Below are 10,902 nucleotides of genomic sequence, written 5' to 3' on the forward strand. Positions count from 1 at the left end.
GGCTGAAATAATTTGTTAAAACTACTGTTACTCTTCAGAAATAATTGTTACTAAGGCTGTTATTATTTTAACAGTTGTTTAATAGGTTGTTATTTTTTTTGAGCAAAGTGCATCATAGGTCTTGCTGTAACTGTAGCCAAGTGCTACAGAACTGTTGGGTCCCTGTGACACCATGCCCCTGAGGGTTGTGTGCTAACAGCGGTGATTGAAGACTGGGCCATAGAGAGACGTCTCCAATGTTGGACTTCCCTGATCATCTAGAGTGGGTCGGTGTGGGGAGGGGGAGCGGTGAATACAAACCTCATTTACTTTCCAGAATAGTGATGTTCCAGGACAATGGAGCGGTAGTTGGCAATTCCAGTTACAACACCATTTGCTTTTTTTTTTTTCCCCTTTTTCTCCCTACCAAAGATAGGAGTCAACCCAACTAGTGTTGATCTCGTGAATATTGGCAAAGATGAAGAGGTGAAAATGAAGCCAGGCCAAGTTCTGCATATTGTGAATAAACTTTACCCCTTCATGGTGCAATTTGCTGAAGAGTCAGGGAAAACTGTTAAAGAAGCAGAAGAGAAAATACAAACCGACAAGGTGCTACGTGAGGACTCCTGTGAGAAGGATGATACAGATCCAGTGCCAAGTAAAACAATGAAGATGGAGGTGGTGGATACACAAGGTAGTTCTGCACATTCCAAGCTAAGCACTACCAGTGTGTCTCCACATGAAGGAACTTCGAGCAAAAAGGCAAGTGTATTGGTATTAGTACTTGTGCTGTTTTTTGTGGGGTTGTCTTCTCCATCAGGGCTTTGGTCTTTTACTTTTGTGGGTACTACTGATAGGGAAGTGTCTCAGGTGAACACAGATCCTCAGAGTATTCAGAGCATGTGAGTTGACATGCGCTGAGGCAAAGACTCTGCTCCTGGCATCACCAAGGTCCTGAGAAAGTTACCTGGGACCAATTCTAACCTGAGCTGGGGGGTGCATGTGTGTGAAGGGAGTTGCTTGTAGCAAGTAGGGTTTAATTTCTGCTTCCTGCTGCAGTTTCTGCTAGGACAGTCCACATGAGCTCAGGTTAGCTGGAGTCACACAAGGATACTGTGCTAGCTCTTGAGATGTAATCAGCTGTAGTACAGATAGAGCAGTGTTTATCTAAAAGCTTATGCATAGAGAATGGAACAACTTGACCCTCCATTTTTTTTTTTAATTGCTTCCCCCCCGCCTCCCTGCTTTGGTCATTCCTTATGGTAGAACCATGTTTACATTAATGGATGTTACCAGCTAAAATCTTTTGAAAGGGAGTTTTTAGCTCTGTTGATGTGCAGGAAATAAAAGACTGCTTAGTGCATCTGGAACTATAACAGTGCAGTTGCTGAAAAAGAAGGCACAACAATGAAACATCTCAGGAGAAAATTTCAGTCCCAGGTTGTGGTGGGTTGACCACTGATTTCATTCGTGAGCTCAGGCTAGTTATATTAGGGCCAGACTGCAGTGGTATGAGGAGAGAGATGAGAACGTTCACACTGTTTCTCGTCAGCTGTATAATAATGTTTAAACATCTTTCTCCATAAGAATATGATGAAGATCATAGTTGATAATGCCTGTTAAGTGTTCTAAACACATAAAACACTATCTGTTTTGAAAAAAAGAGCACTTGACACACCTTCTGTTAGGCATTCAGTAACCAAGTTAAGAGATATCTGCTAGTATTGGCTTGATCTTCTTGTGTCTTTCCTGTTTTCTGTACAAGCAACTCCTTGGACAATACCAAAAAATAAATACATCTAAGAATAAGGCCACATACCACAAGCACTTCTTTGTTCTGTGCAGAGCAGCATGCAGTAGGACAGTTAATGGAGATCCTTGTACTTCCTTTGGCCCTGTGATCCGTGAAGCAGAGGCTCTTTTGGTAAAATAAACTGTCATCAATGGTAATCAAGGACTGTGCCATAACGTACATACAAATTATTAAATTCAAACAGATCTGGAGCTCCCTGTTTTTAAATTTCCAACATTTGAAAGACTTACCTTTGAATCTTAAAAGTATCTTGTTAAAAGTTTTCAAAAGTAGCTTTGTGGGGTGAAAGTTGGAGCAGGTGTGTTGGCATTTATAGAAAGGAAATAATTGAGCTGTCATTCAGCTGTTATTTTACTGCTGTATGCTAATGAAAGTACTTAACTGAATGCTTTAAAATATATACTTGGATTCTTAATTCTCTTATAAATTATTTTTTTCCTTCTGTGCTTTAGGAACATTTAGGACACTGGAGTCAGGGTCTAAAGAGCTCCATGCAAGATCCAAAAATGCAGGTGAGAGCTGTACACTTGTACTTTACATTAGTTCCTGTCTAATTTCTTTCTTCCTTTGGCTGTTTACTTTAATGATCTGATTAACCAGTGGAGTACTGCATAAGGGCTGAATTGTACTTGCATACCTCTCTGTAGCAGCATTAATTTGGAAGTCTCTACTATACTGATTTTGCAGAATGTCATTATCTTAATTATCTTTGAGCTCTCTACACTGTCAAATTTGGCCAACAGATTTCAAAAAGGTTGTTGGGAGAGCAGGCAAGCAATGCAGTTGTTTTGTTTCCTCAGGGAAACTAACTAAAATGGGGGTCTGGTTTGAAGCTGAGCAAGTAATGGATGTTCCTGGTTGTCGGCGGCCAGCGCTGCCTTGTTTCCAAGCATGGTGCAGTTTCCTGGTTTCCAGCAAACTCTTGACTGCAGCACCTCTGTGCCAGCTGACAGGATGTGACCCCTGGCTCCTCCCCCACCAGGTTTCTTTGTGCCAACAGGAATTTCCTGGGTGGTATCTTTTAACCTTGTGCAGATGCGCCTCCTTCCCTCTGCTTCCTTGTGGCTGCATAATGGTTTCCTTGAGCACTTTTTTTGTTGTCTGCTGCCTGCTTTTGGGGAGGTCAGGCTCAAGGTGCAGAAATCTGACAAATGTCTTTTGTGGCTGCAGTGTATACACACTTCCTTGTTAATTGTATTCTGAGGGAGCCCTGAGAGAACCTTCCGTATCCATGTATAGAACCCACTTTCATTTTATTTTTAAGTTACATCAAATATGTAGACAACTCCTCCTCAAAACCAAGTGTTTTAGCTCAAATCCAAAACAGGGAGAATGCTCTGCATCAGTATTCCACTGTCTGGCAGAATGAGGCCAGAAACTTGGGTCTATTTAGCTTGGGGTTTGGCTGTCTGACTGCTGCACGGCCATCTTAACATTAGAGATGTGTTTTTTCCCTTGGTACTTCTCAGCAAGAGTATGTGTTCAGAGGACAGATATCACAGACGCCCGTGATAATTTGGTCTTGAAATCACTGAATAATTTCAGTTGGAAAAGACCTTTGGAAGTCACCCAGCATGACCACTTGCACTCGGGGCGATTTCCCCAGCCTTTGGCCATTTTGAGTTGAGATGATCTCCAAGGGTGAAGATCCCACAGCCTCACTGGGCCCCTTCAGGTGGTGATCACCTTCAGGCCGAAAATAATTTCCTTGGTAACTAATCAGAAGGTCCTTATTGATTGATTGATTTTTATTTTTTTTTTTAGTTTTTTTTTTAATTCAAGTCTAAAGTGTTGAACTGCGTAGACTTGCAGGAGAACTGGATGCCCATTCTCCTGGAAATGCCAGCAGTCTCAAATGTCTTTCTATGGGGAATGATAAAACTATTGAAATACTTGCTTACTTTTTAAATACGAAGCTTAATCTTCATCCCTTAAGTGGAATTTCATATAGCATTTACCAAGACAGTGCTTTCTTGACCCAAAAGATAAGCTGTTTTTAAAAGTGTTCATTGAATGTTAGTGGACATATAACTGTGAGGTAGGGTTAGCTATATTGTGGTTCTGAACTAAACAAAACAATAGAACCCCTATCTTTGTATTTTAATCAAATATTAAATAAATGGCAATATGTCTGTCTTCTGAAAACACTCAATCATGATCCCACTCCCACTGGCTGCATATGCAGACACTAATGTGCGTGTATAAAAATATGACATCATCAACCGGTCTTGCTGCTGCAAGAATCAGTGCTATGATATGCGTGCTGATAAAATTTTAATCTTCCTTCCTGTCGAGCAAGACTGATCAGCTCTGTATATAAACATACGAGAATAATTAGCAAAGATGACAAAGATGTCATCCACCTCTCACCAATTGATGTGCTACTAAGAGATCAGAGACACAGTGCATAGTTTCTGCTTCAGAACCTGACAGATTTCTGTTGCCTGAGGCAGGTTGTCCCCCCTGTTCTCCAGATGCTTTGCTCCTGTTTCTCTTCATCAGCTGCATCAAATTTGCAGAAAGCAAAACAAAATGAAAACTGGGGAAAAAGGGCATTACAGACAGGAATCTGTTCTCCTTTTTGTGAGTGATCTTACAAAGTAGCACAGTGGGTAGCATGAACTGAAATAGCTCAGACTTCAATGTTCTTCTCTTTGTAACACCGGCGGAGGTCTGCAGCGCTAAGCACAATATTTGTAGCCCCTCTGAGACTTGTGTTTCACTCCAGAAATCTGCGAAGGATGAGGCAGTCCAGTCCATTCCTACGTGCTCTATATTGAGCACAGTGCCATGATTTTGTTTCAGTGACTGTGGATGTAGCTTGATGGAAGTAGAGTCTCCTCGACCTCACTGGTATCTGTGTCCAGGTGGTTTTCAAGAGAGTTCATATCCACCTGTATCAATGGTTAACTTATTGCTATGTAAGAATAGAAAGCTTTTTGCTTAAAGTATATAAAGAGGGATGCTAGAACATCTTTCTGTAGCTGCCTAGTACGTGGTGTGGAAGAGGGTGCATATCCTGGACCAACTTAGTTCCAGCAAAAGTCCTTCTTGAAGTGTAATCCTCTGCTGCTTGATATTTTTCCCCATCTAGTAACCTTCCCTGGCTTTTTTCCTGGCAGTCCCAGTTGCACTAGCAACACATACGTGTCCTTTGGGACTTCTGCAACCATAATGGGATGTGCACATGGTTAACATCTCAAAATCCATTAAATGCAGTGCTTATAGGAATAAGATATTTAACTTTCAATCAGTAAATAATGTAGTTATTTGTTTTTCAAGGTTTACAAAGATGAAAAGACTGTAGTCATCAAGGATAAATATCCTAAAGCACGTTACCACTGGCTTATCTTACCATGGGACCCCATTTCCAGCCTGAAGTCAGTCACCAGGGACCATCTTGAACTCCTGGAACATATGCACGCAGTGGGGCAAAAAATGGTCGAACAGTGCCCTGCCAGAGACAGTTTGGAGTTCAGACTTGGTTACCATGCTATCCCCAGTATGAGGTAAGACCTAGATGAGTCATCAGGTGGAGATCCTGTTCTTCCAAACCTGTGACGTGATCTGGCGTTGCTATAGAGCAACTAATACTCCTAAACACTACCATCAGTTTGGTGTCCAAGTTCCTTGGGTGCAGCTGTGCACACACTGCTGCGTACATGCCAATGGGCTACACGGGCATCTTGGGTCTGGTGGGAAATGCCTGTTGGGTTCCCCCAGCAGAGTGCTGCAGCTGGGGCTACAGTACACCTGTGGTCCAGTCCCAGCAAAAGAGGTGGTGGTGCTGCCAGTGGCCGAGTGCTAGGGCATCCTCCCTCCCAGGACACTGATCTGGGATCAGAGACTCTTAAGCCTGTCAAGTCCTGCCTGATACTGAGCAACGACTTGAGTCTTGTGTGTAAATAAGCCCAGATCTTACAGCGTCCAAATGCCTGTGGGTATTGGAGTCAGAGTTCCTAAGTTGTTCTCCAGTTCTTGGATGAAGCTTTGAGTCATTGATCAAGTCCCATTCAGGTAGTCTACATTTGGTTCATTAAAACCACTGTCTCTGCCTTTTTGGAAAGTAGGAGGAATATAGATTGTAGTTAGGGGTCACGCAGAGTAGTGACCTTGACTGTTTAAGTGAAATGCTTGGCATGCGGCAGTGCTTCCAGAACAGACTGGGTTTCTTCTGTTGCAGGACTATGGGTGAAACGTGATAAGACTGACCCATAAGGCTGGCAGTCCAACTCTGCTGAGCCATGTCCTCAACTGACACTACTGCAAAAGCACTTCAAGCATTAACAATATTCTTCTCTCTTATCTATGTAATATATTTGTTTCAGTCAGCTACACTTGCATGTAATCAGCCAGGATTTTGATTCTCCGGCCCTGAAAACCAAAAAGCACTGGAACTCTTTTACTACAGACTACTTCTTAAACTCTGAAGGTAATGATTAGAAAAGCTATTTCATAACATGTAATCCTGCTTGTGGGTTCTGGCTTTGGGTTTTTTTTTTCCCAAACAAATGTGTAAGCCATAAATTCTAATGTAGTAGGTTCAAGGTTTTATGTAATTTGAGATATTGGGGAATAGCACTAAGTAGAAGTCAACCAAATTTTGTGACTGGTTTAAATTAGAATACAGCGATGACATGCTATGCATGCAAAGCAGTGTGCGGAGATTCTGCAGTGTCATGTGTTTCATGACGCTACGCGGTCCCAATATCTCTTGTCTCCTTTTTTTTTATTTTTTTTTTCCAGATGTGATAGAGATGATAAGAAGCAAGGGAAAAGTGATGGTGAAGGATCATGTCTCTGAACTTCTCACATTGCCCCTCAGATGCCATCGTTGCAAACAACAGCTGTCCACTATCCCACAGCTAAAGGAACATCTCAGGAAACACTGGCCAAAATGACTTTGCAAAAAAATCATCTTACAACCTGTCTTCAAATTTCAGGCTAAAACAAAGACCTTGAAATGTTAGTGGACATGTATGTTTTTTTGTTAACTGGAATGACAAATGTAATGTGGGAAAAAGTAGCCTGGAAACAGCAGCATACTAACTTTGTTATAGGTTAGCCGAAATAAACCCCAACATAAAATAAAGTGACTTGTGAAATTGAAGGTGTGTTTGCAGCTTTGTTGTGGTATTGCCACACTAATCTGTTTGTGAACCTAAGTCTGGAAGAAGTGTTTTGTTTGGATGAAAGGAGTTATTTTAATTCAGAAGCTGAGGCATTGAGCCCAGACCTAGGTTTCTACTGAGAAAGGAAAGAAACAAACAATGATTTAGACATCTGCCTATCACTATTAAGTTCCTCTTAAGCGATAATGTTGCAGAGGCTGATGTCACTGACAGCAAAACTGTCAAAGGAATCTACTGAGAGTGTACGGGAAGGAACATCAGCTATAGCATCCCACTTTGCTGTACCGCAGTACGGCTTGAACATTCAGTGCTGCCGAACTTCCCCCTAGCTATGGCGCAGGCATTGCCCCGCTCCAGGGTGGTCGCTGCTCAGGCTCTGAGAGAGGCAGCCTCTCTCTTTCATGTACGAGGATATATTTAATAATTTTTTATATATATAAAAACAGATGTACTACACAATGACCAGCTTTACTGTTCCCCAGGGTTATAAACTATCAAGGTTGGCAGTTGCTTGGCTGCATGTGTTGAGGCTGGTACAGAAATTGTGTGGTTTAATGCTGCCTTGTTTCTCCACATCAGGATGTTGGTGAGCTGCTATTATTTGATTGTCGTCAAGATGTGAACTCCCAGATAGGCAACAGAGCTGTAGTAATAAAAATCTGTTTCTGGGTCTAGAACTGGTTTGTAGGGTTTAATTTCATTCTAAGCCCAGCTTTGCCCTCTGGCTGAAATGGCTTTCAGTAGGAGAGCACACAGAGCTTCTGTTACACAAGGAAAATGCTGTGTAACTTGATAACCTATTCTGTGGGGAGAGGGTGTCCTCTTCTTCTGTGCCCCCATGCAGCTTCGTGTTATTACACACACTCTGGTGGGGCAGATAGTGATCTGTTGCTGCTGGAAAAGAACAAAGACATTTCTGTAGTGGAATGGGGGACAGTACGGGTGAGGGGTTGGCTGTGGCCTAATTTCAAACACCAATCACATTTTGGGTTTTGCTGACTTTAGTAATATTATGCCTTAATTTAGAAAGCGAAACTTAAAAAGAGAAACCATGACAAAAAACCAGCCAGTCTATGGATTCGCTCTTGACACAGTCAAACTAGGGCTTCGCTTGGCCCCAGAGGTGAAGTAGTGCTGAAGCATAGGAACAGGAACTGTTCTGGACCAAAAGCAATGGCAAATACTGGAGAACTGTGCTCTTCCTCACATGGCAGATGCAGCCCAGAAAGGAAAGCCACGCTGCTTCGCAGCTAACCACACTCTTTATGCCCCACAGCCCATCACATCTGCATGGGTGTCATTGGTTCTTTTAGAATCTCTCAGAGCAGGTCAAAGTGAAGCACAAACGCCTGCAATCTGTCTATACAGAAATGGCGTGCAGCTGTCTTAAGTCACTGTTGTCACACACTTGCACGTGGAGCACTGGTTTCTGAGGGGCAGGCCTATGTATGATGTCATAAGTCTGTGGCATCAGTAGAACCACTATCAGGGCTCCAGGCACCATCTGCTGCTTGTGCTGACCCTGGGTGGAGCTACTGAGAAGCATGTCCAGCACTCACTGTATGAAGTTGCAGCTGTACAGGAAAGGGCTACAAGAATGGCAGGGGGGGACACAAGCTGTTTGAAGCCTACAGGGGACAGCCATGTGTCCGCGACCAAGGGTAGCCTCATGGCCATGAAGAAAACTAAAGCAGTAGTCATAGACATTGGCACAGGTTACTTCAAGTGCGGCTTTGCAGGGGACCCACGGCCTTCCTACATCGTCTCTTCTACAGTTGGTAAGCCCATAGGGGAGACTAGGAGCAATCAAAAAGAAACCTTTGTTGGTAGAGAGCTTCAGAACAGCAGAGTACCTTTAACACTCATCAGCCCAATAAGACATGGCATAGTGGTGGACTGGAACTGTGTCCAAGATACTTTGGAGTGTATGTTCCAGAAGGAGATGAAGATTCAGCCAGAGGACCATGCTGTTCTGGTGTCAGTGCCTCCCCTGTGTTCCAGCGTTGACAAGGAGAGATATGCTGAGATGATGTTTGAAGGACTTCACGTGCCTGCCATCCACATTGCCTACCAGTCCCATTTATCCATGTACTCTTATGGAAAAACCTCAGCTCTCGTTGTGGAAAGTGGCCACGGCGTTTCGCATGTGGTTCCCATCTACGAAGGTTATGTTATACGTAGCATCACTAGGAGAGTAGATTATGCCGGCTTGGACATCACACATTACCTCATGAAGTTACTAAATGAGTCCGGAAACATGTTCACAGAACACCAGATAAACGTGGTACAAGATCTCAAAGAGAAATGTTGTTACACTTCGTTGGACCTTGCACAGGACTTGAGTTTGCCTGTTCAAAAACAACAAATGGATTACAAGCTGCCAGATGGGCACCTCATCACTGTAGGCAAGGAGAGATTCCTTTGTGCTGAAGGGCTCTTCAAACCAGATTTACTTGGCTCACAGCAGCCAGGGCTTTTGCAGCTGACACTCACCTGTCTCAAGAAGTGTAATGCTGACATCAGCAAAAAAATGGCAGGGAATATCCTGCTGTGTGGAGGCAGTACTATGATGGAGGGCTTTGCTGACCGCTTCCAGATGGAACTGGCCAGGATGTGCCCCCATAGCAACCTCATTACAGCCGCATCCCCTCAAAGAAAGTCTTCTGTCTGGATTGGTGGGTCTATTCTGGCCTCACTCCACTCTTCCCAGGAGCTCTGGGTTTACAGGAGTGAATATGAGGAACACGGTCCTTCCTGCATTTTTAAGAAGTGCTTCTAAGAAAGGCATGGGGTGCCTTAGAATGACCAGTGTTGACAAACGGTACCTGAATCAATTTAAGAGCACCTCCCTTCCACCCCTTGCTGTAATTAAAGAGATTTCTCCTGGAGCTGTATTATTTTTGTGATATTGTGCCTGAAATAGTTATTTTCTTTTGTATTTACTGAAGCTAGACAGCAGACAGGTGACAAACTTCTACTCTAACGAGAGAAGCAGGCTTCCATACAGCCACATTTACTCAGAAATTGGGACATTTCTTAGATATAACTCCCTATTTCTGCATTAATGGCTTACTTGAACTCCTGATAACTGCATTTGTTTGTACGAGCCTCCACAGAACTCAGAAGAGAAAATTCACCACATCTGTAAAGACAGCAGCCAAGACAGAGTGTATTTCAAGATGACACGCATCACTGAGAAAGCAAAAGAGCATCCTAGTAGAAATCAAGGGAAAGCAGACTCCTGGCTGCTGCTGAAAAGAAGCTAAGGTTCAGCACCTGCAGAAGGAGGAAGCAGGAGGCAGGACATCCCCCCTGGAGGCTCAGGACACTAGCTGCTGCTTCCAGCTCTATTGCTCCTTTGTCAAAGTTCACTTGGGAGGGAGAGGGGTAGGGAGAGACAATGGAGTTCAGTGATAAATTACCATGTTTTAGAAGACTGGTTTTCCACCTGGATGGCAGACTTAGAGTGATTTTGCCTTGAGGGAGAACAGGAAAACGTCTAAGACCAGAGGGTCTTCAGCTTTGAAAAGCAGAAGAATCCATATACTTATATTAAAGGAACTGCTGTGTTTAGGCACAAGCACAAACCCTCAGAACCCTCAGTAAGCCATCAGTAGTTATACCTTTTCTTGGGTTCTTTAAAGAGGGAATCTCCTTCTAGACAATAGATTAGGCTGCACAAATACATCAGCATTTCCTGGCATCAGATTTAGGAATGTCAGGAATTAGTGCTGCTGGTGTCGCATTTCAGTTGCAAGGCCAGAGCTCCCCATACCCTGGAGAGGATCACAGACTCCCTCATCACCCTTTTCCCCAGACCTGAAGGATGGCTTCCGTATTTCACCTTAGACTATGTTCTACTACCATTTTGAAGACCCAGATCGAGCAAAACACTCCTACCCTGTGCAGCCTTTCATGTGTTTTGCCATCTCAAGATGAGAGAATGATGATTCTCTTGGAGAATCTCTTCCCAGGGTA

General features: G+C 43.3%; 2 protein-coding genes across 3 annotated transcripts in view; both read left to right on the forward strand.

Moving 5' to 3' along the window:
- APTX (aprataxin) overlaps window positions 1-6,902 on the forward strand; it is a 10,356-nt gene extending 3,454 nt beyond the window's left edge. The window contains exons 4-8 of one of the 2 annotated variants that reach the window (XM_009880670.1): window positions 412-741; window positions 2,245-2,304; window positions 5,075-5,301; window positions 6,121-6,224; window positions 6,539-6,902. In XM_009880670.1, the coding sequence (XP_009878972.1) occupies window positions 412-741; window positions 2,245-2,304; window positions 5,075-5,301; window positions 6,121-6,224; window positions 6,539-6,693 (876 nt within the window). In that variant the 3' untranslated portion in view covers window positions 6,694-6,902. The remainder of the gene's footprint in view (window positions 1-411; window positions 742-2,244; window positions 2,305-5,074; window positions 5,302-6,120; window positions 6,225-6,538) is intronic. The other variant, XM_009880677.1, reaches the window with a different exon arrangement.
- A 1,697-nt stretch (window positions 6,903-8,599) lies between these two features.
- Window positions 8,600-9,703, forward strand: LOC104282581 (actin-like protein 7A). The gene has a single exon (XM_009880688.1). It carries the CDS (start codon window positions 8,600-8,602, stop codon window positions 9,701-9,703), a length of 1,104 nt encoding a protein of 367 aa, XP_009878990.1.
- The last annotated feature ends 1,199 nt before the right edge of the window (window positions 9,704-10,902 follow it).

Source organism: Charadrius vociferus, unplaced genomic scaffold (genome assembly GCF_000708025.1).
Source record: "Charadrius vociferus isolate BGI_N301 unplaced genomic scaffold, ASM70802v2 scaffold240, whole genome shotgun sequence".
Lineage (NCBI taxonomy): Eukaryota > Metazoa > Chordata > Aves > Charadriiformes > Charadriidae > Charadrius > Charadrius vociferus.

Coding starts and splice junctions, on each gene's coding strand:
- LOC104282581 (XM_009880688.1), top strand. CDS start 8,600: ATGAAGAAAACTAAAGCAGTAGTCATAGACATTGGCACAGGTTACTTC.